This window comes from Xiphophorus couchianus, chromosome 24, assembly GCF_001444195.1.
Source record: "Xiphophorus couchianus chromosome 24, X_couchianus-1.0, whole genome shotgun sequence".
In the NCBI taxonomy this organism is placed as follows: domain Eukaryota; kingdom Metazoa; phylum Chordata; class Actinopteri; order Cyprinodontiformes; family Poeciliidae; genus Xiphophorus; species Xiphophorus couchianus.
In genome coordinates, this window is record NC_040251.1 from 10,495,647 (window position 1) to 10,523,376 (window position 27,730).

General features: G+C 38.5%; 4 protein-coding genes across 4 annotated transcripts; 3 read left to right on the plus strand and 1 right to left on the minus strand.

Moving 5' to 3' along the window:
• The first annotated feature begins 5,390 nt into the window (after positions 1-5,390).
• LOC114140470 (trypsin-3) lies at positions 5,391-10,378 on the plus strand. Its single transcript, XM_028010365.1, has 6 exons — positions 5,391-5,537; positions 5,773-5,847; positions 7,170-7,323; positions 8,085-8,223; positions 8,318-8,572; positions 9,164-10,378. The coding sequence occupies exons 2-6, from the start codon at positions 5,790-5,792 to the stop codon at positions 9,311-9,313; spliced, it is 756 nt and encodes a 251-aa protein (XP_027866166.1). The 5' UTR covers positions 5,391-5,537; positions 5,773-5,789; the 3' UTR covers positions 9,314-10,378.
• A 158-nt stretch (positions 10,379-10,536) lies between these two features.
• Positions 10,537-15,935, plus strand: pink1 (PTEN induced kinase 1). Its single transcript, XM_028010361.1, has 8 exons — positions 10,537-11,028; positions 12,492-12,767; positions 13,093-13,196; positions 13,297-13,479; positions 13,601-13,764; positions 13,877-14,004; positions 14,583-14,813; positions 14,908-15,935. Exons 1-8 carry the CDS (start codon positions 10,672-10,674, stop codon positions 15,190-15,192), a joined length of 1,728 nt encoding a protein of 575 aa, XP_027866162.1. The 5' UTR covers positions 10,537-10,671; the 3' UTR covers positions 15,193-15,935.
• Positions 15,936-16,121: 186 nt separating this feature from the next.
• LOC114140468 (tubulin alpha-1B chain) lies at positions 16,122-19,518 on the minus strand. The gene is made up of 4 exons (XM_028010362.1): positions 19,358-19,518; positions 18,351-18,573; positions 18,118-18,266; positions 16,122-17,220 (listed from the first exon to the last, which is right to left on the minus strand). The coding sequence occupies exons 1-4, from the start codon at positions 19,358-19,360 to the stop codon at positions 16,240-16,242; spliced, it is 1,356 nt and encodes a 451-aa protein (XP_027866163.1). The 5' UTR covers positions 19,361-19,518; the 3' UTR covers positions 16,122-16,239.
• A 734-nt stretch (positions 19,519-20,252) lies between these two features.
• Positions 20,253-26,832, plus strand: agmat (agmatinase (putative)). The gene is made up of 7 exons (XM_028010363.1): positions 20,253-20,828; positions 21,746-21,948; positions 22,120-22,168; positions 23,448-23,643; positions 24,451-24,630; positions 24,961-25,045; positions 25,152-26,832. Exons 1-7 carry the CDS (start codon positions 20,542-20,544, stop codon positions 25,223-25,225), a joined length of 1,074 nt encoding a protein of 357 aa, XP_027866164.1. The 5' UTR covers positions 20,253-20,541; the 3' UTR covers positions 25,226-26,832.
• The last annotated feature ends 898 nt before the right edge of the window (positions 26,833-27,730 follow it).

A 27,730-nucleotide genomic window follows, 5' to 3' on the forward strand; every position in this document is an offset into this window, starting at 1 on the left:
TAAGGGGAAGGCATCTCACCTGTACTCTCAGGTTTCCAATAGTTTCTATTTCCGTTTCCATGGTCACGTCCTTCTCGGGCCAATATATAATTGAAATGTCCTTAACATTGCTCTTTGGTCTCACTGCTTCCATGACCTAATCATGCCATAGATGTTTGTTGTTGTACACCCCTACTGCTGGTTATTTTCCTCTCATGTAAAATGTTCCACAGGGACCATAAGCCTGAAAGTCGCAGCTATTTGTTAACTTTAATGTGTCACTTATCAACCTCTCTGATGTTATATGGCCGGTGTTTGATATACTGTGTCCAAAGGTGGCTGAAGCTTGTAATACGGGTCAAATGTGCTGCTGTCTTGTTAAATGAAAGGAGAAAGAGGAAGGCTCTCTGTTGCTGTTCATCACTGTCCAGGCTCCTCTCACTGATTTCCCCAGGAAGGATTACAATAAGGGTCTTGGCAGCTAAAAGCTGTTGGATCAGGCCGGGTCAAGGCAGCATGTCTGGAGCCTGCCATCATTAAAAATGGAGCAGGTTTCATCCCATCTGCCGTCCCTCTGAGGAGTTCCTGAACTCAGACGGGTAATAGCCCTCCGAGCTGCCTTCGCTTGTGCTGAGAGCTGCAGCTGAGGTGTCTGTCATCCCCCTGGAAGCAGTACTCTCTTTTTTCTCCACATGAACTTCTCCTCAGTTCAGGTGCTGCCATTACTGCACCAGGGTGCCTCCAAATCAATTCAGTTTGTTTGTGATGAACAAATTTACAGTCAAAGTGATATCAAAGCACCTAACAAGTCAAATGGATCCAATTAATTCCAAATATGTGCAATCAAATCATGTCGTAATTGTTTCTGTTCATCTCTTGTCTTTCAAAAATCTGAGATTAAAAGACAAGCAACCTTTCCTTCTGTTTCTGGTATAACATCCCCACTGTGGGTGTTTAGGTTTTTTTTGCGGGGGGGGGGGGGGTTGAGTGAAACCTGTGATTGGGTGCTTATTTTTATTTTTTATCAAACCTTTGTTAGACCACATAAAAAACCCATTAAGATTAAAACCTCTTTTAAAAGATGACCTGGCTAATAAAGGCAGGAGCACATGTCATGATAAATGAGGCACTAAACAGAAATGACTAAAGTAGATATTAGAACTATATATTGTCAAGAAAATCCGAGCTCATCCCACTTCCCCATGCTGGAGATTTTAGTTTAACAGTAATAATAAATAAAGTTATCTTTAAAATGAATCACTTAAGTGACATCAGGGCCCAACAGTAGACTTAAGTGTCAATAAAGTTAGTTTAACAGTAATAATAAATAAAGTTATCTTTAAAATGAATCACTCAAGTGATATCAAGGCCCAACAGTAGACTTAAGTGTCAATAAAATAAATCTAGTTGTGTGTGTTGTTTTTGTCTCATGCAAACTTTGCTTTAATTCTACTTTTTTCTATCTAATCATAAAAAATCATAGTCAGTCAGAGAGAGTCATTAAACAGGAAAAGCAGGTTTCCTGGAAAAAGAGGAAGTTTCCAGCCTGCAGATTTATAAAAATAGTTGAGACTATTTTAAAGCATGAAAGTTTTAAAAAATTAAATCTAAACATTTTGAGTAATTTGATAAGATTCAAAGTAAAATACTTATATTAATATTGATTTACTTGTAATAATACTTACACTTATATTTGTGAGAACACTTATAAGAAAAACAAGCAAATGTAACTTTGGTATCAAATAATTAGAATAATAGATTATTCTTGGTTTCTTTTCAGAAAACATCTGTAATAACTCACATTAAGATTATAATAAGAATAATTAATAAGTTATGGTTATAAAATTATAAATGAATGCTAAATCAGAGAAGCTAAAGAAAATAAATGTGATATAAATGTGATTTTGACATTGAACTTGAAATGGTGTAAAAGGTTGTAAAACTGCAATTAAACATCACTGATATGTTGGAGGTAGATGGTAGGTGAAAGGTGACAGGCTAAGGGAAACAGGGGAACTAACAGGAGAGCAGAGATGATCAGCACCTTATATGGACACAGGAGGTTGAGCAACCCTGAGACATTGGCACAGACATCATGACATGATGTCTCTTAAGACAGTGACGGATATGAGATCATCTGTCTAAGCAGACAGATGAACCCTATATAAGGTGGGTGCAAAAGAGGAACCGTTCGTTGGATCCTCCGGGCAGCTTCGAGCCAAGATCGAGATGGACAAAGAACTCTGCAGCTGAAGAAGAGCCGGGGCCACGGAGCCGGAGACTGTCCTGCACATGGAGACCAACCCGTCAGGCCCACAATCTGTGGCTTCGAATCGCACTTCTCTCATCGGCTGGGTTCTGACCCCAAAGACAAAGATGAAGACAAAGACAAGGAAGAAGAACTGGTGCCTTTTTTCCTGCCAGCACCAAGTCCTGTGTGACCTCAGCATCCATGCGGAGAGGAGGCTCATCAGACCTGCGGAGATCCTGGCCTTCGCCGATCAACATCTTCCTCCTGCTGCCACACCTTCTTCATCATCGTGCCAGGTCTGGGGTTCGAGGCGCCAAACTCCGTCCGTCTCGCTCTAAGGTTCCTTTTTTAGTTCTCAGTGTCAGCAGTAGGGAAAGATAGACTAGATGATTGATTTTACTTATTTGATTATTTCTGCTACTGAATTAAGCTGTACTGACCCTTGCAAAAATGCCTTACTAATAAAATATTTAGCATAAAGAAAATCTAAAGATGTTGTGGACATTCAGTTAATGAGTCACCTTAAAGTTCTTTGATGGTTGTAAAATAGCTGTGATGTTTGATTCTGGAGAGGAAAAAGTGGAAAATGTTTTTAGGTTGCTGGTAGCCCATATTTAAAACCTCATCCTTGGGACTCGCCCGAGTTACTAAAACCTACCTGGTTCAATAACAAATGCAAGTTGTAAAATAGAGAACGAGCGACCGTTAACAGGTGTGCTCTGTGAAACTAGTTGGCTGTAGGCTGCTCAGTCTGGCTAATTCACAGGGGGAAGAAGGGTGGGACACCTGGATGTAGGCCGTCAGATAACCAGGCGAATCGTTTCTCGAAACCAGCTTAAACAGAGTTTACTTCAGTTCTGGACAGGGTAAATCCCAGCAGATTTAGGAAACTCAACGTACCCGTTAGACGGAGAGCTGGTAGCACATCTCCCCTCTCAGAAGAGGAAGTACGAGAGTGAGAGAGTAGAGACAGAAAGGAGGGGGGGGGGTGTTGCGCAACAACAATATTTATGGCAACAATCTGACAATGAAAGACAGTAACTAAATAAAAACATGGTGGCAACTGAAGATGTGAAACATATGCACTGTAGACATGATATTCGTCATTGTTTGTTTTTACATTTTTTGAAAAGTGTTCAGTGAAATCAGTTCTGACAGTTTTAGTTCAGCTTGCAAGGCTTTCCAAGCAGATGGGGCACAAAGCTAAAAGCTTTCTTTCTCTTTTCAGTTCGCACACGAGGAACATAGAGATACAAACTGTCCTTACATAAGGCATAACTGCAGTCTGTTCTCTAAATGACAGCACATAAATAATTAGGAAGAAGGCCAATAAAACACTTGTCCATTGTTAATAACCATGTAGTATTACATGGGTGCCTCTGACCCAAAATATAACTTATTGGTCAGGCTGTCTTTTAGTTTAATTCCAGTTTTCTCCCATTTAATTCCTGCTTCTTTAAATTAGGTAAATTTAGTTTTTATTTTTCTTTGAGTTACTTTGCTTGTTGTGGTGTCATGAGCTCTTCCTGAAGCTAAATGCCTGTTTGTACAGAAGAAAGCTAAAATATGGCAAAAAAATAAACATAATAAAATGGAGTCTATAGTCAAGATCAAATCACTGAAGAATCAATTTAATCTCTATACAGTGACTTGGCAGATGGCATGATACTGTTATTAATCTTTTAAAAAATTGGTTTCAATTTTAACAAAAAATGAGTCAAACAAGTTATATAGATTATTTACACGTGTAATTTTAGTATTACCTGATATAAGAACCAAAAGAGGTCACTCAGTGCATTTTACAGAAGTAACCTAAGCATTTTATATAGAACACCTGTGTGTATTGCTTAGAGTTTAAAGGAAGGTGTCCTTTCCATTATCTATAGCACAGGTTCTTAAACAAAGTTGTTCTCACACCAGTATCCCATTACTGTGGACCTGCCTTCCATTTCTATGGCATACAAAGATACAGACTTCAAAGGACATCAATAAGCAATTTCCTAGCACATGCAGTTTCAGAAAATTACGTGGAATCACTGTCAGAACCTAGAGACACAACCAGACACCACCAGATGTTGTCACCACTTCTATTTTTATCCTTTTTTTTTTTTTTTTTTTTTTTTAGCAGGAAGTCCCTTGAGACAAAATCTCTTTTTTGAAGGAAACCTAGTATATTTATGGGAATGCTTTGTAAATGCTGCAGCAATGACCTGAGAGTAATGTTACTTAATTTAATGCAAAGCTGTCCAGACACTTTGCGCAGCAGATGTTTAGGAGATCACTAAGTTTGAAAAAGAGAAAAAACAAGACAGTGATGTCACGGTAAAAGTAATATAACTAGTGGTAATGTAAAGCTATAAATGATTTTTATGCATCGTTCAGAAAGGGAATTTATCATAAGCAATTGCATATTTTACACATATGACAAATATGATGATTTACACAATCTTTATTTCCTCATGTTTAGGACCAGATAGCATACCACCTAGTGCAGGCAGAGGATGAAAAAAGTGACAGCAGTTTCACTGAAGCAAAAAAAGTGAATCAACATGAAAATAAACCTTTTCTTCTGACATAACATCTTAACCACAAAGAAAATGGTAACTATATTTCCAAGTCAGAAAATGTGGAAACAGTATGAACATTTTGAAATAAAATAATAAATGTAACACAAAGCATTGACTCAACTAAAGGCCTGTAGTTTTATGGGTGAGACATGTAATTTTTTTTTCCTGGCAATGTTCACAATGTTTGTGGTATTTTTTCAACAAGCTGCAATTGGTACAAAAGTGTTACTGGCATAAATGATAAGTCTTTTTGACTTAAATTCAAATGCTGATTTACAATAACATTTATAAAACCAGAGTTAAAACATAACAGTAGACAATAATAATGGCACATTGTGATGAGCTGCTGTCCCATACTGCCAAACAGGATTTTGCACAGACAGGAGTCATTTAAATTCATATTTTGTGCATTTCCAGTAAAGCCACTGGAAATGTTAGTTATTTTCTTCCAATAAACAAGAGTTTAATATTTTATCCTGCCTGTAAACTGGAGGGAATCAGCAAAGATTGAGGCGTTTCCAACCTAAATACTGCTGGACTAAAAAACTTGAGCCTACAAAACAGAACACCTTATCTTTGTCATGTAGTAGGTCAGAGCGTGAGATTGTCAGAGGACACAGAACGATGGAAAGATAAATTTAACAAAAGATTTTTATAGGGATACAGTTACACTTAAAAAGCCAGGGGGAGAACATTGGTCTCACCAGAAGCACAGAGGGGTTCAAGCTTTTCACCTTACGGTAAGCGGAAGATAATTCAATTAAACTCAACTCTTAATCATCGCTGATCTGACACTGATTTACAGTTCATATTTAATTTATGGAAATTTGCAAAGAATGTAGCTGTCATTTTGAGTCAGATGAGATTCAAACTGTTAAACTGTTTTGTATGTTTGTTTAATCATGTTGAAATGACAATAGATGCTCCAATATGTACTGTAATAAATCTCCAAAAATACATGCTTCTCTATTACAGATTATTTAACGTCAACAATGTCTCGTCAACAAATTGCAGCAGTGCTGTTTATTCTGTCTTCAAAAGTATACTCACGTAAGTTCTTTATTATATTTTTAAAATATAATCCCGACTAAAATCTTTGACCATTTTAAATGAATACATCACCTAAGCTGGTGAGCACATTCCTGTGTGTAAACATAATTGTGTTGCATGTTATCTTGTTTACAGTTAAGCCCTAAAAAGATTATTTTTTAGGTGCAAAGTAATCTATTAATTTGAACAACACATTTCTTCTTATTTCTTAATATGCAATGGAAAAAGTTTTAACTGTAAAAAGTAAAGATTAGGGTGATGTCAAGAAGGATTTCCCATTTTAAAGACTTGGACATTACCAAAGCTAATATGTAAATACGAGTGGAAACTTGCAAAAGAAGAGTTTGATTATTGTAAAGAATTATTGAGAAGGGTATAATTAAGTTTTGAAATGCATATTTGAGAAAATGTAAGTAAATTTGAGAGCTTTTTTTTTTAAGAACTGACACCAACTTTAAATTGTTCTACTAGGTTTTAAAAGATATCCCTCTCACTTTCCAAAGCTGAAAGAAAAAAAAATACAAACCGGGGTATAAGTAATTCAGGGCTCAACTAAATATGGTGCTCATACGTGTGTGCACCATATGCACACACACATGTGGTGCACTTAAACCTGTTCTGGTCTAATAACTTTACTTGTAAAGACCAATAGTCAGGGCCACATTCAGAAGGATGTGACCCCTGGGTCTGGGTGGGCCCGGTTTTGGTGCCCCACCAGCACAAGATTCTGTTACATGAGCTAATATATATAGCTGAACACCAACTTCATGGGTTTTTTTTAATTCCCCATCTACATGAAATATATTTTCATATATGAAATTTATCTTTGCAGTCAGACTTTATAAAAAGTTGCAAATAAATATGGCAATTTTTTCTAGAAATATTTTCATGCATACAGATCTGTATGCATGAAAAAAATCACTGAAATATGCAAAAGAAGACGTGGAGCTTTTATTTAAAAAAAGTCCATTGTTCTTCCATCTGGTGTCATTAGAGTTGAAAGTCAGGTTGGAGGTGAGGCTGTTTTTTTAAGTATCTCCCAGGGTTTTCTCCACAGTTCAAAACATGATTATGATGGCTGTGCCTCTGTCTCCTGCGTCAGTAAGCCTATATGTGAACAGCCACCTGATAGGCTGAACAGGAGCCCAACCCTGCTCCTATGCTGCTCCTATGATAGAGCATCATTTCTTAAGGTTATGGATTGAGATTTGGTCCAAGTATCGAATTAAATTTGTGTACACCTACCAAACTTTTTCTTTTCTTTCTATTAAATGTTACAAGTGCCAAAACCTAAATACCCTCCTGCTCACTGCTGTGAACAGAAGCCCTTGATTCGAGGATCATCGGGGGTCAGGAGGTCCAACCGTACTCGATCAAATACCAGGCCTCCCTGCAGACTGAGAAAGGGGTGCACTATTGTGGAGGAACACTGGTGGACAAAGAGTGGGTGGTGTCTGCTGCCCACTGCTGGAGACCGTAAGAACTGAAATCAAAGAGATGTTTGATTTAAATTGCATTTAATCTCAGTTTTATTTTCATTTTATTTTTTATTTCATTTACTCAATAAATAGTTCATTAAAGAGATCATAAATGAAAAGGTTTAAACTTGGCCCCTTTTCACATAAATAGAGAAAATAGCTGGAATAGCTTCTTGACTCATAAGACTATTACACAATAAGACTAATACAAAACAAAACATTAGCTTATTTAATGCCACATTGCTTCATCATAATGATTTTCAAATTTTAATTTAGTTCTTTTTATCTCACTGTCAATATTGTTTGATAAACTGACACTTTTTTAATACCACTTCCAATATTAATACCATATTCAAAACAAATTTTTACAAATTTGTTTTGTAAATCTGTTCTGATTATTGCTTGGTAAATTTTTCACATGTGATTTGTACATACATTTGAAGATATTCTACTTAATTCAATACGTTTTAATATGTTTAACTGTTTGAATATTGGGTTTATGTAATATCTGTGCCCACTTCCACTTTTGACTCTAACAGCTCTCTCCTGTAAATGAAAAATCAGATCTATAAATGTTTTACAACTACTACCCCAGACTTCCACACAATATGTCTGACAAAAATACAAGGCCTTTCTGTTTAGTAATTTCTTTACCTTATTTAAAACAGCAATAGATTTGGATATTCTGATAATTGGATAATTGTTGCTCCTTCAATAGATTTGGGGGTTTGAATGGGTCTGGTTGTTTTTGACTCCTAGGAGCCACTTGATGATTGTGGTGTTGAGTGAACACAGCCTGCGTGAAACGGAAGGATTTGAACAGATCTTCGGTGTCTCAAAAATACATGTGCACAACTACAACTACAAGACATTCAACAATGACATCATGATTATTAAGGTTTGCAGAAGGGGAGCGGTGGTGAAATAATAAATACCATGTAACAGAATTGACAAGGACTAGTTGCTCATCATTTCACTGGTTTGTGTTACAGCTAGATAGGCCAGCAGTGCTGAACGCCTACGTCCAGCCAGTGAGGCTGCCTGGTGAAAACATCCCCCAATTAAAAGGGGATTTTTGCACTGTGAGTGGGTGGGGTGTGACACAGCCTTATAGTTACGTGCTGTCTCCGGTGCTCCGAGCTGTGGACGTGAAAGAAATAACGATGTGCTCCTGGTACTACTGGGGCAGGATCACTGAGAACATGATATGTGCTGGATCTCCATATGGTGGCAAAGATTCCTGCCAGGTACAAAAAAACAGTTATTCTTCAAGAGTACATGTCATTATGATCAACTTTTCCTACTGCATAGTATACTAGGGTTTCTGTGGGGGGAGGGGAATCAAGTATCTCTGCCTTCTTCCAGCACTAACTGCAGAAATACATCACTCAGAAATAACCAATCAGAGCCAGGAGGAGGGTCTTAGTGCTATCAATCACTCTTATGCTCATCCCCTCCGCTTGCTCTGTGCAACACTACAGCTGGTTTACCACTGCCACAAATGCTAAGGCTTCTCTGTTCAACAATGGCTGTACATATGAAACATCTTTTATATTTTTTCTTGCTATCTCTAAAAAGAGCCAGTTTGTTTTGTTTTTCAGAGAAAGATAATTCTGTGCTGTCTGTAACAGGTGTTAAGATTTTATTGCCAAAAAAGAAAACAAACAAAGCTTCCAATGATACAGAAAAACACTAGAGTCCTGAACAGAACTAGGATCCATCACTACAGCGTGAAAAGCATCTGAACAAGACAAAAAATGCAGTTTCTGACACAACACTTTTATTTCAGGTCTGACTAAGTAAGATAAGCTAATCATCCTGTGCTTGGTTATCCACAGGGAGACTCCGGCGGTCCACTTGTCTGCAATGGCAACTTTGAGGGGATTGTCTCCTGGGGCATCAGTTGTGCAAATCCATACTACCCCGGTGTCTACACCAAAGTGAGGAACTATGTGCCATGGATCAACTATATCATGAATTCTGATTAAACATCAAAACTTCTAACGCATAATTTTGCCTTCTTATCTGCATCGTACTATAAATAATTTTTAGTATAACATAATAGTAAATCATTGAGTGATTTTCATGTATTCATTTCTCCCATGCTTCATATAAAAGTCTTTCTTGCTTTTGTGGTTGTTTTGATGAAATATTATTGTCTTACAATAAACTGTAGAACTACTTTTCTGAATGTCAAATAAATACAACTGAATTATTTAGGTGGTCACAATTAAGTAACAATTTATTTGTTAAGAGATTTCTAACACATTCCTAAATAATGCATTTTTATTAGATCTTGTTTTACTTAATAAAGAACAGCATTTTTTATATCAATAGTTTTTGGATAAAGATAAACTGCATAGTTAGCTAATGGTCTAAATGAGTTCACTCAATTTTTCCCCTAGAAGTCATTTCATGTATGAATCATTATATCTCAGTTAACCCTAAATTATCTTTGGGGATGAAACATTTGCAAATTCCTATCTTGAAGATGTATATTTCAAAGACTTTTGACAAGAAAGTAAAGCTATAATTCATACATATTAATCAAAGTGAGACAATCAATTTCAGTTGCAAAATTCAATATAAAAGCATGTATGTTCTGTTTTAATTCAACAGTTCATCTGCTTTGGGTTAAATGTATAAATCACAGTGTAACAATTTTTGAATGTATATTTGCAACACTGTAGTGCTCAGTATGACATAGCTCAAATAATCTCAAACAAGTTTCTTTTACATGAGAAAGAGTTTACTGTACTCCAATGGCCACTACAATCCAACATACACCTTCAGAATGTGGTGAAAAAAAATTTGCGTAATATCTTTGTAGCCAACAAATCTGAAATAATGTGTGATGTTTACATCAGTATGAACTAAAATCTCTGTTATATAATTCAGACACTTGTTAAACCTAAAAAGAATGTGTAAGTAATAAAGTAACCAGTAAATGCATATAAAAGCAGATCGTCAACACTGTTTTTTGAGTAGCTGTCTTGTCTAAGTATGGTTATGATTAAATTGTCAAAACTTATGAAAGAAATGTAATAATTGGGTTTTCTGTATTATACGGCATTTTATTGGTCTCTCTAGTTAAGGTAGACAGTCCTGCAGTTTGTCTTTTCCACCAGTTAACTGTTTTTCACAATAAAGAATTCCTGCTGTTGCACTTTTTCAACGCCAGATGTCACTAAAAATAATGCTTAAAATATTAACTTCTGTGGCGCATGCGTGGATGGTGTTGGTTTTTTTTTTGTTTGTGTTGCTAACAGTCCGCTACCTTAGAACAGTAAACCCGGGACGGAGGTTCACAGAAAGGGATATTTGAGATTCCTTTTCTGGGTTCACCATGTCTGTGAAACACGCCATTAGCCGAGGGCTGGAGCTCGGCCGGTCCTTTCTTCAGATTGGTCTCCTTAAATCAGGCGGCCGAGTCGCAGCAAAGCTCCGAGCTGACCGTTTCCGTGTAGGCCCGTCGGTCCGCACCGTTCAGCCTCAGGCTTTCCTGCCGGCCCGGTACCGCTATTACCGCACCTCTCTGAGGGGTCTGGCGGCTCAGCTTCAGTCCGCCGGTTTTAGAAGGAGGTTTACCGGCGCGTCGCCTCGGAACAGGGCCGTGTTTCTGGCTTTTGGTCTCGGTGTGGGGCTTATCGAGCAGCAGCTGGAGGAGGACAGACAGAGCGCTGCAACATGTCAAGAAATACAGGTATGATAAAGTTAGACTCTGATTCAGTACTTCTATTTCAAAGTCTTCAAGCAATCTCGACTGCTTTTGAAAATTCATACTTGGTTTGGTCAGACCTCAATAGAATTATTATGCATTTCCCACATTAAGCATATTTTATTTTTAACCCAAAGGACAAATAAATGTTGTGGCCAGGAATAATCTCTTATAGCAGTCAGCCTAGTAACAAATCTGAAGGGGCCTCTGACTGAAGACTGTTGCTGTGAGAAGAGTACAAGTTTCATACCACTAGGACAATATTTGGAGAAAATAGATAGGGCATGCAGATATTGGCAAGCTAATAATTTGCTTTGCCAAAAAATGCATCCCACTCCAAACTTGAAGAAATAAAAAGCTAAGAATGAAATAACTTTTTCTGCATAATCACTCTTGTTCTATGAACTGCTAGGATGAGTTTCTACTGGTACATGTTTCAGATCAATAGGACAATAGACAGGGGATGCAGATATTGGCAGGCTAATAATTTATATTGCCAAAAAAATGCATCTCCCTGCTAACTTGGAGAAATAAAGAGTTAAGAGTGAAATAACGTTTGTACAAAACCACAGCTGTTCTATGAACTGCTGGTATAAGATTTATATCAGTAGGATATTTTGGGAAAATAAGTGGGGCATGCAGATATTAGAAAGTTAATAATTTGCTTTGCCAAAAAATGCACCCCCTTGCTAACTTAAGTGGGATGCCACCTTTTCTACATAATCACACTTGTTGTCTGAGCTACTACTATAAGTTTCATATCAACAGGACAATAGACACAGGATGCAAATATCGGCAGGCTCAGAAATAAAATGCATCCCCTCCTACATTAATAGACTAGATAGTTAAGGGTGATATGAAATGTTCTACCTAATGGACCTGTGTTTTGTCATGCGTTAAGCTATTATGGTGTTAAAGGGAAAAGCGGGTAATTGCAAACCTTTATTGCAAACATTAGCTGAGAATGTACACAGACACCGACTGTAAAACGTTTGACTCATATGTCTCAATAAAGGTGTAAAAAACATATTTATTTAAATTAATCTACGAAATAAAACCCATCGTTCTAGGGCTTAAATGGTTAAGAAACATGATGATGTTACGAATATCTTTAAAAATTGCTTCTTTGGTCATATTTCAGTCCGTTTTCTCATCAATATGCGAGAGTTTAGAACGATGCATGCTCCCGCCACAGGCCATGCAATTCTCGGCAGGCATGCGTTTCTCGGCATAACACCTGTTGTCCTTACTCTGTCCTCTGGGATGTTATGAGAACGTAAAAAATCAGCTGTAGCACTCTCTTCGCTGCAAAAACCAATCTTCAGAAGAATATGTTTACTGCAGCGGTGGTTCATGTTTGGTTTAGAGATGGTTTGCCCAATATAAAGTGAAAACGATCCAAGTTAGTTAGAAATGTCTTGTAATCTGTTTTTCCTCTCAATGTGCAGGCTGTGTTTAAGAAGAAAAAAATCCAGAGCACACTGAGACCTTTCACCTCTGGATTCAAACTAGAGGACTACATTATAGGGAACCAGATTGGCAAAGGTTCCAATGCGGTTGTGTACGAGGCTGCAGCTCAGTTTGCTCACCCTAAGGAGACGGAGAGAGACTCGACGTTGGTGGAACTACGGGACATTAAAGAGGAAGTCCAGACAGCGCGATCTCCAACATGCTGCTCCTTCAGAAACTTCCCTTTGGCTATCAAAATGTTGTGGAACTTTGGGGTGAGTGGGTAATCTGCAGCAAATGTTGTTATATAGTGATAAATAAAAGCATTTTAGAATTAGCTCAAATTATTAGAAGTGCTGTCTGAATCAATTAAAAATGCTCAAAAATTGATTTTATTCGGTTTAATTTCTTAGCAAGATTATATTTTGATTTTTGATTTATTTATTTATTTTTATTTTTTTAAATAAAAAGCTAGGAAGCTACACTAGACTAATACAGGTAATTTCAGTTACAGAATTTTATGCACAAACCTATTTTTGTTTAAATGTAAACTGAGGGAACATTCTCAAAATTCTCATTTTTGGTGTTTTTTGTACACAGGCTGGATCTTCAAGTGAGGCGATATTAAAATCTATGTCACAAGAACTTGTCCCATCTGGTCCTCTGGCCTTAAAAGAGGAAAAAGAGCAGATTACCCTGGATGGGTAAATATTAGGTGTTCGGATTCTTTTAGTCCTGTCTTGCTGTATAGATCAAAGGACTACAGACATGCTGATGAATCCTTCTGGTTTCTCCGTAATGCAGACATTTCGGAGTTCTTCCCAGAAGAGTTTCAGCTCACCCAAACGTGATCAGAGTGTATCGGGCTTTCACCGCAGACGTGCCGCTGCTACCAGGTGCACAGGAGGAGTATCCAGATGTGCTGCCAGCTAGGCTCAACCCCGCGGGCATCGGAAACAATCGCACTCTTTTCCTAGTCATGAAAAAGTATGGCTTGAAAAAGTTAAATATGGATTACCATATTTAATCTAAAATCTCCCACTGGTTTATATTATCAGGTTTAACACATGCAGTCCTTCATTGAGCTCCTGTTGTTTTTACTTTATAGCTATCCCTACACACTGCGGCAGTACCTGCTGGTTTCCACACCCAACCGCAGGCAGGGCTCTCTAATGGTGCTGCAGCTCCTGGAGGGGGTGGACCATCTGTGCAGGCAGGGTGTTGCTCACAGGGATCTGAAGTCAGACAACATACTGCTAGAGTTTGACTCAGGTCAGATGTAAAAACACACACACCGACATACACACAATAAACCCCATGTTAATCATGTTTCTATCAGATTTTCTATAATATTTTGGCCCTCTTTCCTTTATTTTCCTTTTAGGTGGCTGCCCCCGTTTAGTAATTACTGACTTCGGCTGCTGCCTGACCCAGAATGACTCCAGCTTACAGCTTCCATTTAACAACATGTGGGTCAGCAGAGGAGGAAACGCTTCACTCATGGCTCCTGAGGTGAGTCTAAATACTTCAACCACAGTAAATATTCTCTGGCACAAGTGAAATATTTCAATATGAGACTTCAGGAAGGTGAGTAAAATGGCCATGATGTAGGTTACTTCTTCAAGTGTCACTTTGTCACATTTTGTAATGCTAAAACTGCAAACCTCAATGTGTTTTGTTGGGATATTTTGACTTTTTAACCCCTAGATAAAATTAGAATTCATTTTATTGGTATACCGAATCCATCTGTGTGTAATCTAAACAGTTCAGCAAACCTGGGTGTGGCAAACACAGGTTTGCCACAAAGTAATACCACAAAATATTGTGATAAAACCCTAAGTCTGTGTTCCCCATGTGTAAAATTAATCAAGACATACCTCATAAAACGTAATTTTCCTTTTGCTTGACTGTGTGTTGGATTATTGCATAAAAACCAAATAAACGCACTGAAGTTTGTTGCTATTATGTAGAAAAGAAAAAAAAAAGGTGAAAAAGCTGAATTGACAAACATTTATGAACACACTTATTTATTAATGTGACAATAAAATAATGTGTTAAAACTCATTAAAATCTTTTATTCTTGTCTCCAGGTGGTGACTGCAGCTCCAGGTCCTGATGTGGTGATCGACTACACCAAGACGGATGCCTGGGCTGTGGGGGCAATCTCCTATGAGATATTCGGACAGCAGAATCCTTTCTATGGAGCTGCAGGATTGCACAGCACAAACTACCAGGAGAAGCAGCTACCTCCTCTTCCTGCCTGTGTTCCAGCTGATGTTCAGTTAGTTGCTAAACTGCTACTCAGGAGGAACCCAAACAAGGTAAAAGCAGGCTCCTAACTGAAGGACAAGTTAGGACCAAAAAAAAGTAGAAATAACTGGAATCTGCACTGAATGTATTATTCTTTCTCTTCAGCGCCCCAGTGCTCGTGTTGCAGCTAACATGCTGCATCTCAGCCTCTGGGGTCGTAAAGCACTAGCCAATCAGGACAGCGCTGGCATGAGAAAGCTGGCTGATTGGCTGCTGTGCCAGTCGGCTGTGGTTCTCCTGCAGGGCTGCAGCGGCCCCAGTGGAAACAGAGTGGAGGCGGAGCTTCAGAGGAGCTTTCTGTCTAACCTTGATCTAGAAGAGCTGCGTGCCGCTGTAGGCTTCCTCCTTTATGGGCAAGATCAGAGCAGGGCCTGCATTATGTTTCCATAAATTCACTCAAAACTCAGAAAACTCTTGTGTGTTTAGTTAATAAGCTAGTATAAGTGTAATACTGCTGGTGTTACGCATCGTCTCTACCAGTTGGAGCACTTATTGTGGATTGTATTATCCTTCTTCTGTGCGTTGTACACAATATCCCACACAAGTCTTCCGTTGTGTTTTACTTAGCATATATCCATTTCTAACTAGTGCTCTGCATTTAAATCTCAGGGTAAAAGACATTTGTGTATCTGCGTCTGTTTTTCTTAATGTAATTCCCCCAAAATGAATTATTGATGATACAGAATACTGATGGCTACTTGTAGTGGGGTTGTTAAAGATGCAAGATTATTTTTTTTAAATATTTACAAGGGAGAACCTCAACACATACAGTAATTTTTAAGCCCACTGCACAAAGTTGAGGCCAAGGCAGATTTTATAAATTAAAACAATGCTTTGCACTTGTTAGGCTCTACTGTGTAGGGTAACATAGTTGCTATTCCCATTAAACACCTGATTACCATTAAATGTCTCTATAAGGTTGCAGATACTTCTACATTTTTCTGCATGCTTCTGAACACAATACATGTGAAAATCAAAAAAAAATTGTTTTGCTGTTTGCACTTTATGTCCAAGTTTGCACATTTGCTGAACTCTAACCAAATATTATAGATGGGGGTGTAGGGAAACTAAATGAAAATACTTAAATTTGTTAGTGTTAAGAAAATGTTTGAAAATAAAAGAATCTGAAAGTCTGCAAGTCTGATATATCTATCTTTTTCTGTGCAGAAAAATTTTGTTTTGTTCAAAGAGGGACGCTGAGTTGATGCTGGAATTCCTTTGCAGATTTCCTATAAAATTTTCTTTTGCCTTTGTTCAAGCATAAAGCAATGAATAACTGTAGATGTTGGGTTCACAGAACCAAATAAAAACAAGAAGACTTCAGTTTAGGAAACTTTATTAGAGATCCAATCTGACAGGAAAGAATCTTGTGGTAACCTAATATTTAACTTCAGAATTGAGAAAATGTGCTTATCTTAATTCATCCTCACACTTCATTTAATACTCCTCTCCTTCTTCCTCTCCCTCACCCTCAATTGAGTCGACTCCCACCTCTTCATAATCCTTTTCCAGAGCCGCCATATCCTCCCTGGCTTCAGAGAACTCTCCTTCCTCCATCCCCTCACCCACATACCAGTGGACGAAGGCCCTCTTGGCGTACATCAGGTCAAACTTGTGGTCAAGCCTTGCCCAGGCCTCTGCAATGGCTGTGGTGTTGCTCAGCATGCACACCGCCCGCTGGACCTTAGCGAGGTCACCACCAGGAACCACAGTGGGCGGTTGGTAGTTGATGCCAACCTTGAAACCAGTGGGACACCAGTCCACGAACTGAATAGAGCGCTTGGTTTTAATGGTGGCGATGGCAGCGTTGACGTCTTTGGGAACAACATCGCCACGGTACAGAAGACAGCAGGCCATGTACTTTCCATGACGAGGGTCGCACTTCACCATCTGATTGGCCGGCTCGAAGCAGGCGTTGGTGATCTCAGCCACTGAGAGCTGCTCGTGGTAAGCCTTCTCGGCGGAGATCACAGGGGCGTAGGTGGCGAGAGGGAAGTGGATACGAGGGTACGGCACCAAGTTGGTCTGGAACTCCGTCAGATCAACGTTCAGGGCGCCATCGAAACGCAAGGAGGCGGTAATGGAGGACACGATCTGGCTGATCAGCCTGTTCAGGTTGGTGTAGGTGGGGCGTTCAATATCGAGGTTTCTGCGGCAGATATCATAGATGGCCTCGTTGTCCACCATGAAGGCGCAGTCAGAGTGCTCCAGGGTGGTGTGGGTGGTCAGGATGGAGTTGTAGGGCTCCACCACCGCGGTGGACACTTGCGGAGCCGGGTAGATGGAGAACTCCAGTTTGGACTTCTTGCCGTAATCCACAGAGAGACGCTCCATCAGGAGGGAGGTGAAACCAGAACCGGTTCCACCCCCGAAGCTGTGGAAAACCAGGAAGCCTTGCAGGCCTGTGCACTGGTCAGCCTGGAGTAACAGAAACGTAATGTGAGCCTGCTGTATAAGGTATAATATATTGTAACTGTAGTCATACTCTTTGGTTTGTGTTCAGACCCCTTGAGTTCCAGTTCCAAGTTGTTTAGGGAATGTTTCTAAGCTTCAAAGTCTTTATCTTAGCAAAATACCTAGAGGTCAGCCAGACTGGAGGGAGAATATCAATTTTCCAATCTTACCACAAATTCTTGTTTGGATTTTGGTCTCCACTTTGAATGGAGTTTGATGTAGCCAATATAGAGGTGCACAAAACTGACATTGTGATTTTTTTTCCAACCCTGCGATATATGTTTAGTGCCCAGTGTTAACATCTGGTGCTGTGAGACTCTGGCTGTATGTGACATTAGTTTGAAAATACAGGTTGATGGTATTTGGAAGATATTAGCCAAAAATGATTGGGCTCCAGTCTTTACAATGAGAATATTGCACACACTGCAATTGCAATAGATTTGTTATATATTGTGCAGCACTAAACGCATTCTATACAACAGGGGACTGCCACCAACTAAGTCATTTATAAGGATTTGGGATTCAAGGCCAAAATGTTCAGCTTTGGTCTCTCTGGCCAAAGTATTTTCCCACCTAAGCTGTGGAATCTCTGCAGCTTAGGTGGTTGCCTCTCTGATTAATGCTCTCCTTGTCAGTTTTGCACTGGGTTTATTTTTGGTGAATCAAACTAAAAGGGTATGAACACAAATGGATGCCACACTTTTCAAATTTTTATTTGCTAAAAATTCTTTGAAAACAATAAATTATTTCCCCATCTACTTCGCACTTAGGTGCTACATTAAATTCAAACAAATAGCTTTATTAAATTAGGGAAATTCAAGGATTACTTTGTGAAGAGCCTGTTTTGTAAAATTGACCCACCAGTTTGCGGATCCTGTCCAGAACCAGATCGATGATCTCTTTTCCGATGGTGTAGTGTCCACGGGCGTAGTTATTGGCAGCATCTTCCTTCCCAGTTATCAGCTGCTCAGGATGGAACAGCTGGCGGTACGTCCCAGTGCGGACTTCATCTAAGGAGATAAATGCAATAAGATAAATTCTTCAGTTTAATCAGTAAGTAATGAGAAATTAATACTAATATTTGTGGAATTTACCAATGACGGTGGGTTCCAGGTCCACAAAGACGGCTCTTGGGACATGTTTTCCAGCTCCAGTCTCACTAAAGAAGGTGTTGAAAGAATCATCTCCACCGCCGATGGCTTTATCGCTGGGCATCTGTCCATCAGGCTGGATCCCATGTTCCAGGCAGTACAGCTCCCAGCAGGCATTGCCAATCTGGACACCAGCCTGACCAACATGGATGGAGATACACTCGCGCTGGAAAGACAAAACAAAAAATTTTAATTTTCACCAAAGGAAACCATTTTTTCAGAGAGGATCAGGTCAAAGGCCAAGAATGGTACATTTTTCTTTGTGAGGCCATATGCATATTTTTCTCTGCTTACTTCAATTTTTTTTTTTTTTTTTTTACAAAGACAGCAATTCGTTCAAAAATTGCGAGTCTTTGTCTTTTGCTTTAAATAAAGCAGTGTGCTTTGTGCTGCGACACCAAACTGCCAGTTGCTCAGAGGATTACTGTAGAGAGAGTGGATTATCTAGGTCAGACATGTTGCAGTGTGCTGCCTGGGAAGCTCTGCTCTGCTCAGCCTGTTTGCCATTGGATTCCTGCTGAAATATATTTTATTTATGGTGAAGAATATATAAATATTTCACTCAGTTTGGTAAAACTGCTTTTGAATTTTAATGGATTGCATTATGTTAAGTGTTGGATTTATTTAGTGTACATTTACATAAGGATGCCTTACAGGCAGACAACCAGCCTGATAACCTGATAACTGGTTAATAAAGACATGGTGGTTAAAGAAAGGCACGAACGCTGATTTAGAGCAACCCTTATATTAGTGAAATATTTCCGACAAAACTGAAATATAGATAATAATACATTTATTATAAGGATTTTACCTATTTAGACCGTCAGCAGGTCGAAAAATGTATCAAGACAAAGCGCAATACAGAAATGACCTAGTTTCCTTAGATTAGACCTTAAAAATAGCAGCTTTGCAAATAAAACGTTTGCAAAGACAATGAAAGGCATGCTTACCATGTTCTCTTGTCGATATTATGCAATGTATTGATACGGGTTCGGAGGAGAATGTGCGTCCGCGCTGCTCTGTGGATGAAAGCTGCTTCAGTGACGCATCGCACGCCTCCTCAGGGAGGATACAGAGGCGCGCGCACCATCCACCACCACCCACACGAACCTGACATCAACCTGTAAGGCTGCGCAGACAGAGAGATGCAGCTGATCCAGAGCAGCGTTATCTGGTGCAGAAAAATTTGGCATGAAAATAAATAGGCTAATAAATCAGAAAATGGTGGATGGGATAAAGATGAGGAGGTGCGCCATTTTATTGGGAATTTAGGGGGCATCCAGGGTATGGATTCTTTCAACACATTGCCCACATTGAGGTGTAGCGCCACCAGATGATATGTCAAGATATGTATCCCTATATCAGATTGTTTATATTGTCTTCTTCTTATTTTTTTAACGTCAGTCCAAAATGACTGAGCCCGTTTAGGAAACTGCTTGTGCCACCCTTCAAGCATTTAAATTTTTTTTTTCTCCCACGCTTTTTTGCAGGATAGTTTCAGCCAAATTGGAAGGCTATTATGCACAAACAGTCAGTTTATTGCTCTTCATGCCTTCAAGTAATCATTTACTTGGATTTCAGAGTTTAACGAGGCCACCTCGTTTTTTTTTAAAAACCATGATTCTCTTGCTGCTTACATTTAGTAATAAAATGATTTCCGGCCACACTCCATCGGGCTTTTATAGTAGGATGCAGTATTTATGGACGCTGTACATGTAGGATGTTTTTTTTTTTTTTTTTAAATTAGCACCAACCTAGAAGTCACATACTGTAATGTACAGTATAGTTGAGCTCTGATCTGTTAGGTAAGGCTCCTCCCCCAGTGCGCCTCCCTTCTGACAAACATTAACTTTTGCTGCATTCAAGCTTCCAAGTGCGTTGTATTTTTAATGCTCACAAGCACAGGATTAATGATAAAACATTCTATCTGCCAGCTGCTGTGACATACATTGTGTTTCTTTATTTGGATGAATATTTCAATACCTAACATGTACACGGTCAGTTAAATATAACTGCATATAGTATAGATTCTTGTCACGCGGTTTGACGGATAAATGATTACGAGCTTATAAACGTAGCAGAGTAGGTTGCCCTTTCGCACTTATCTATGTCATATTTGGCTTAAACATCAGACATGTTTTGGAGAAACTTAAGTTTAACTCGAGCAGCAGCGACTTTCTTTTCCTTACCGTCCCGACAAGCTTTGGGTCACCGCAGCAGCCGAACCGGTGGGTGCTTAATTCCGAACCGAGAGAGCTCCGGGAGCAGGTATAATGTTCCGCCGAGCGCCGAGTTTGTTGCACGGGTGTCTGGGATCTCCACCATGGCCAAGTTACCTTATAGGGAGACGGCCGACGGGCTGGACGCGGCGTTCGTTGGTGTTCCGATTGATACTGGGACTTCGAACCGGCCAGGAGCAAGGTGCCAATTTTCCTCCTCTAAGTGGTCAAACTTAGAAAGAGTGTCATTAGTGATTTACTGTAGTTAAAAGGCAAATCCTTCCATGTAGCTGACTGCTATTGCGTAAGACGTCAGTCTTAAGTTTTTTTGTTGTTTTTTTACTTACTGCAGCTTTAAAGAGTATTTAAATATATGAAAAGGGAAAAAAAAACCCCAAAAAACCGATAAAGTTGAACCCGTCAGGGTGTTACTGGACGAATATATAAACATAACTAACTTTAGCATCAAATAAAAGAATGTATTGCATTAATTTGTCATCTAATTGCTTTGAATCCATGAGGGAATGGAGGAGATCCAAGATTATCCACCTTTATACATGAAAATGTGCAAGACGAAAAGTATTTGCCCCCTTAGAGATTTCTTGTTGATTTTATTGATAATCAAACTAACCTGAGTGCAGTTTTCAAATAATAATTTCCAAAACCAGCCAGGTCCTAATAACTGCTGTGACACCCTTGGCAGCAGTAAAACCCATCATATGTTTTTTTTATAACTGGCAATGAGGGGAGGGATTTTGGCCCACTTTTATTTGCAGAATCGCTGTAAGTCAGCTACAGTGGAGGATTTTAAGCAATGGGCAGCCTGTATAAAGTCATCCCAAAGAATCCTAATTGGAAGTGCAGACATTGACTAGGCCACTTAGTGTGCTTCAGATTCAGTTTTCACAAATGGCCAAGTTGAGTTAGAGAACTTTTGTCCCCTAATCTTTTTGTACTTACTCAGGCTATCTCTGTCTGATATTAAAGTTTGCTTGATGATTTGAAACAATTAAGTGCAAAGAAAAACAAAAACAAACCAAAACAGAATGTGCACGGGGTTTGCAGGGTAATAAATTTAACTGGATGTATTAATGTCTACTCTTTTCACACACGCTACAGGTTTGGTCCACGCCAGATCAGAGCAGAGTCTGCCTTGCTAAGGGCTTACAACAGTGGCACCAGGGCAGCGCCTTTCGAGTCGCTGATGGTTGCTGACATCGGGGATGTAAACGTTAACATGTACAATTTGAAAGACACCTGCAAGCGCATCACGGAGGCCTACAGAAAAATCCTGGCCACTGGCTGTATCCCTCTGACTATGGGTGAGAGCAGCTGAGATCATAGATATCAACTGTTTGCCCGGGTTTTCACAAAACAATAGCTCAGTAAATGATTTAGCATCTGGAGACAAAGTCTCACACCCGTGTGCAATAATTAATTATCTAGTATGCTCTTTCATAGCTCAGATGTTAAGCAAATGTTGGTATCTGCAGGTGGCGATCACACTATTGCATACCCAATACTGCAAGCTGTAGCAGAGAAGTAAGTATCCATCATTAGAAAGAGGTACATGATTGAGATGATCAAAATTCAAGATTGGTCAACCAAAGTGTACATAGTTTTTAAACACAAATTGAGGATTTAAGCCCTAATTGAGCTTGCGATTATTTAACCAATTTCACCATCCCATTTTAGGCACTTAATAGAAGAAAAATTATTTTTTCCATTCGGGTTTGATACAGAACAGAAGCAGCCCAGTGAGTTGTGGTTCTCGTTGGTTATAATTTCATTAAACATAATCTTTTATGGTCTGTTTTCTGTCAGATAGATATTTCACTCCAGGCATTCCTTGGAAAGGACCTGGCAGCATATATTGTTCCAAAACCTTGAATCAAAATTACTATTGGTGTCTTCGCAAATATGTGTCTTGGCACTTCATCCACACCATAAAAGTCGCTGGACATCTTCTTTTCTCTTTAGCTAAGTGGATTCAGTCTTGTTGGCATAGAGAAATGAATTTCAGCTTCTAGATTAATCAGTGCAGATTCAGGTTAGTTTTTCCATTTCCAAAAACATGTTTAAATTCCATACTGATATGTAGCTTTTTCCTGGAATATCAGCTGCACAAGAAACTGTGATTTCCAAAGTTCTCCTGAACCAGTCTGGTTTTAATTGAAAAGCTAATGATAGAGGTTTATTTTAAGCAGGTATGTTTGTTTTTGAGACAAAACCGTCCTACTAGTAGTTCTGCAGAAAGGAAATCTGAAAACGTAAAGCTATGATTCTCATTCCAGTCCTAGAAAGTTCTAGAACAGAGATCTACAAACTGCATTTCTGCCACCAGTTCAGCCGATTAAAACTTTAGAACTGCAGAAGTTACAAGACCTTTTGAAAAAAGACAATTTATAATTTTTGATAAATGCAAAATGTTTTTATTTTTAAAGAACCTCGATTGTATTTCTATTTATAGATCTTAAAATAAATGAAAGCATTAAATGTTTGAAAACAAAAGAACCATGCATAGGAGGAGAGTGGGAGTGTAGAATGAGGTTCGCTATACATAGAGATGTTGTTTTTAGATCTGTTTTGATTTCTGGTGTGTGTATGATAATGTTTTTGCATAAGAAAATATGTACTGTTGTGGAATTTGCATAAAAGCTGTTTTCTGCTTACTACAAGATATTATAATTTTCTTACATTAAATCATTTCCAGAACCACAGATTGAATCATGCGACCCTGTTTGGCACCTAAAACATTAATAACTGCAAAATATATCTATTGGATGCTCCACATTTAGTTGTCTGTGTACTAACTTATCAGGCATGGCCCTGTGGGTTTAGTCCATGTGGACGCTCATGCGGACACCAGTGACGTGGTTCTGGGGGAGAGGATCAGCCACGGGACCCCGTTCAGACGCTGTGTGGAGGAGGGGCTCCTGGACTGCCGGCGGGTGGTTCAGATCGGCCTGCGAGGGAGCGGGTACTCAGCGGACTCGTACGAGTGGAGTCGGGCTCAGGTACAGTCTGTGTTTCTGTTGCATGGCTCCCTCGTGACGGTTTCACACCATACCCAGTAACAGTGTTAGAAATGTCACACTGCATTGTTAATGGTTTGGAACCAGTAATCAGCCAGTTCAGGGCTGCACTGTGGTGGAAAGTGTTTGGAGCTGAAAATCTTTTCTTTTCTTCTGCCATTTCTTCCTTCCTTTTTTTGTTGTTCTTTACTTTCTTCCTTTTTAAAATAATTTCTTGTGTACTTTGTTCTATTCTATTTTCTTTCCTTTACATCTGTCTATTTATCAAACAGTGTTCTTTGGTTCTTTTCTGTCTTTCCATCCTTTCTTCCCTCTTTCTTATCCTTCCATTACTTCAGTTTTTTGTCTTCCTTTCTTCTCTCATGCTTTTTTATCATTCCTTTTATCTTCTTTTAAACATGCTTTTCTCATTCCTCCCATCCATCTACTCTTGATTGGTTCCTTCTTTCTTTCCTTCTATCCTTCCCTCAATTCCTCATCTTCTAACTCCCTTCTTTCTTTCTAACCTTCTGTTCTTCCTTTGTTTTCTTTCTTTCTTTCTTATGCCCTCTACAATTCCCTCCTTCTTTTAGTCTTTATTTCCTTCCTCATCTCCTTTCTTTATTCTTCATCTTCTCTGCTTCCTTCTCTTCTTTCTTCTAGTCTTGATTTCCTTCACCACTTCCTTTTTTCTTCCTAACCTGAAATGTCTGCATTCCTTTGCAACATTCAGGTTGTAACAATCCTTTTCTTCATCACATTTAGCAATGAAAATAATCCTTCATCTTCCCATTTTTTTCTGATTTGCAGGGTTTTCGTGTGGTCCAGGTGGAAGAGTGTTGGTTCAAGTCTCTCTCACCTCTAATGTCTGAGGTGAGGGCTCAGATGGGCGTTGGGCCGGTCTACCTCAGTTTTGATATTGACGCTCTTGATCCAGGTTTTGCTCCCGGAACAGGAACACCGGAGATAGCAGGACTCACTCCCATACAGGTACACACAAGTAGCAGTTTTCATAACTTGTCAATAAAATGCTAACTTAAACATTATTGGCTGGGTTTTACCTGTAAGGAGATTCTAATTTATTACATCTAATACTAATTTTAAGAAACCAAAGATAATAAATGAAGGCTGTACTTTAGCCCTTCAATATTACGCATTTTCCTTTCTTTAATTGGATTGATAAAAGTTTGATCCATCTATTTAGGATCATATAAGTTGACAAAAGTATTTTCTCATAAAGTCACTGCTAGTTGAAATATGTTTTGCTATGTTTTTTCTTTTCTGAGACACTAAAATAATTTTTTTAAAAATTGAACTTAGGGAGTTGAGATTATCCGAGGCTGTCGGGGTCTTAACCTTGTCGGATGTGATTTAGTGGAAGTTTCTCCACCTTATGACACTACAGGTACTTTACGCAATTGATTCTTAAAAAACACTGTTATTGGTTTTAATTTATTTTCTGTAACTTTTTTAAATAACCTTGTTATATCCACTTTCATTCTCTTTAACAGGAAACACCGCCTTGACTGGGGCCAACCTCCTTTTTGAAATGTTATGTGTTCTACCAAAAATAAAATACTACTGACCTGGATGTAATATTTGGTGACACTTTTTACATTTTTAAATGTTATCAAGGTTAACTTGGGTGCAGTTCTGTTTTAAAAATACATTTTCATTTCCGATCCATTCTTATTCGAATTGTAATTAAATGTTGTACTTTGATAATTACATATATTAGCAATTTAACATGAGCTGAAGCTCTGTCTCCTGTAAAGAACCTTAAGGTGACATCTGTTGGGAATTGGCTAATAAAATAAACTAAACTGGAGTTAATAGAGATGTTTAATGTTACAAACTTTATTTTATGTTAATTTATTCCTGAAAATTATGCACAATGTGACAGGGTCAGTGACATTGACAGAGTTCTAGTTGCATTCTGTGTTTTTTATTTTCTGAATTTAAAAAAATGATTTTACGTACCAGTAGCTACAGAAAAAGTTAGAACTTGTGGAGCCAGAAAACTTAAAAGCAGTGAATTTCAAAATTAAGGGAGTGTAATTTGTTGGATTTTTATCAGAGCAGCAAAATATACACATAATTTTATTGCAGTCAAATGATGACACATTAAAAAGAAAAATTTACCATACTTATTTTGACTCATCCTCACCAAGGATGCTAATAACTGTGGACTTTGTTTTACATTTACCTACTAATCATCTATTGCCATTTTATTATTAGACATCAACATACAAGGAAAACCTCTTGGGTTGCTTAAGGGTTAAAACATTTAATCTTATATATTTGAAACACTTACTTTGTGTCAATATGCTGGAAAGCAATAACAATTTGACCTCTTTTCCCTTTATTTAGCTCTACATTAGAATTAACACCATAAAGAATAAAATTATACAGCATTCAGCATAATTAAATGTGCATCAAGCACTAAGGGCGTTAACCTTGTGCGACATGGGAAGGCAATCATTCTTTGGCACATTTGTTTTCTACAGCTGCACTGGTTGGCAACACACACTGTGCTAAAGTTACATTGACTGCATTCGGGTTCTTAGCTCTTAAAACCCAACATCATCTTAGACTATTTAGAAGCAAGAAGGAACAGTAATTTAAATAATATATTTAGATTAAGCATCAAATAAGGTGCTGCAATTATTAACAGATAATGTCTCTGTACCATCAAAGGGGTTTAGGCAATGCTGAAAATAATTGCAAGCAGGAAAAAAACAAGCAGGCGGTATTGTTTATCCTAGAATTACCAGTTTACTTAACATTGTTGGAGCATTTATTCACATCTTTGCTGCCAGCTGAAGGCAAGGGAGGAGTCTCTAAATCTGACCGCTGTGGTCAGAAAGATGCTTTAATTATGCGCTCACAGTCAAAGAAAAGTTCACTCCAGAAATGAACTCTCTCGAATGTCCAAGAGTGTCTGAAACAGGCAAACAGGAATTCCAGCTCTGAAGCATGCAGCTAACTTGATTCAAGATATAGTTTATATTTATACTTGGCTTCATGTTAAAAGCAACACTGCTCCAATTATTTTTTGCAGAAGGTCTTGTATATTCCTAAACTCCTGTGATAATACGCTGTCTTTTCAATTAAGATGTCTAAACTATGTTATGTGATATTGGAAGCATTATGTTTGTACTTTGATCATAAAGCTAGTTGGTGGTACACTGACTAAATTCCAGCCCAAGTTGTTATTAGCCTTCTCTGTTTTTGTTTCACCTTACTTAGTGAGCAGAGGAGAGCGACTCCTCTCCACTTCTATTTAGGGCTCCTCTTAATTGGCAGCAGCTGTCTTCCTTATACAAAAAAAAAAAAAAAGCAGATGCAACCATCCAGCTGACAGCACTAAGCAATTTTTCCTGCAAGTGGTAAATGTTGAGGACATGCAACACAAAGCCCTTCATTGTTCCTCAGTTTTTGAAATTTAACTCTTCCCAATAATATTTAACTGCACTGTAATAAGTCTCAGAATAACGTCGTGCCAGCAGAGGGCGCTCAAACCTCAAAGTACTCTGCTCTTACGATTTTTAAATTCTGCTGATATTACAAATTAAACTAGATTTAATGACTGATTTATTTTATTTTATTTTTTATATTATGAAACTTTCTAACTATTTAAGACTATTTAAGACACTTAATTTGGATGGCTTTAGGGGACTTTAAAAATGTGCTGCCGGAAGGTGTGGAAAGCATGACTGAAAGTGAGGAACAGGTATCACATGGTGTAAAAGCTGTTGCTGTATGTTTAGGGTAATGCTGTAATGTTTGCTTTTGTCCCACGGGTGAACTGCTATTTCAGACAACTTTTAATCAATATTGCTTAAAATATTGGACAATCTATACAGAATCTCTGCATTAATGATCAACCTTGATGATGCTGATTAGCATCTCAAAAATTAGTATAATACTTGAACTCTGACCCCAGACAGATGAAAATGAGGCTTTATAGAGCAAAGAGAGAATGAGGAAGTTCATACTATCTCTTCATAGTGAACATAATGGGCAGGGATCATATCCCCTAGTTCAACATCTCTCTGCTCTGCTTTTTTGCAGCCAGACAGAGATTTGA

What these genes read in the sequence shown, in the direction of transcription:
- pink1 (XM_028010361.1), top strand. Translation starts at nt 10,672, where the DNA reads ATGTCTGTGAAACACGCCATTAGCCGAGGGCTGGAGCTCGGCCGGTCC. An exon ending in CAACATGTCAAGAAATACAG is followed by an intron (nt 11,029 to 12,491) that starts GTATGATAAAGT and finishes CTCAATGTGCAG; the next exon opens with GCTGTGTTTAAGAAGAAAAA. An exon ending in TCAGGAGGAACCCAAACAAG is followed by an intron (nt 14,814 to 14,907) that starts GTAAAAGCAGGC and finishes CTTTCTCTTCAG; the next exon opens with CGCCCCAGTGCTCGTGTTGC.
- agmat (XM_028010363.1), top strand. Translation starts at nt 20,542, where the DNA reads ATGTTTTGGAGAAACTTAAGTTTAACTCGAGCAGCAGCGACTTTCTTT. An exon ending in TCGAACCGGCCAGGAGCAAG is followed by an intron (nt 20,829 to 21,745) that starts GTGCCAATTTTC and finishes CACACGCTACAG; the next exon opens with GTTTGGTCCACGCCAGATCA. An exon ending in CTGTATCCCTCTGACTATGG is followed by an intron (nt 21,949 to 22,119) that starts GTGAGAGCAGCT and finishes TGGTATCTGCAG; the next exon opens with GTGGCGATCACACTATTGCA.
- LOC114140470 (XM_028010365.1), top strand. Translation starts at nt 5,790, where the DNA reads ATGTCTCGTCAACAAATTGCAGCAGTGCTGTTTATTCTGTCTTCAAAA. An exon ending in GCTGCCCACTGCTGGAGACC is followed by an intron (nt 7,324 to 8,084) that starts GTAAGAACTGAA and finishes TTTGACTCCTAG; the next exon opens with GAGCCACTTGATGATTGTGG. An exon ending in GTGGCAAAGATTCCTGCCAG is followed by an intron (nt 8,573 to 9,163) that starts GTACAAAAAAAC and finishes GGTTATCCACAG; the next exon opens with GGAGACTCCGGCGGTCCACT.
- LOC114140468 (XM_028010362.1), bottom strand. An exon ending in CCTGGAACCCACCGTCATTG is followed by an intron (nt 18,267 to 18,350) that starts GTAAATTCCACA and finishes TTATCTCCTTAG; the next exon opens with ATGAAGTCCGCACTGGGACG. An exon ending in TGGACAGGATCCGCAAACTG is followed by an intron (nt 17,221 to 18,117) that starts GTGGGTCAATTT and finishes CTGTTACTCCAG; the next exon opens with GCTGACCAGTGCACAGGCCT.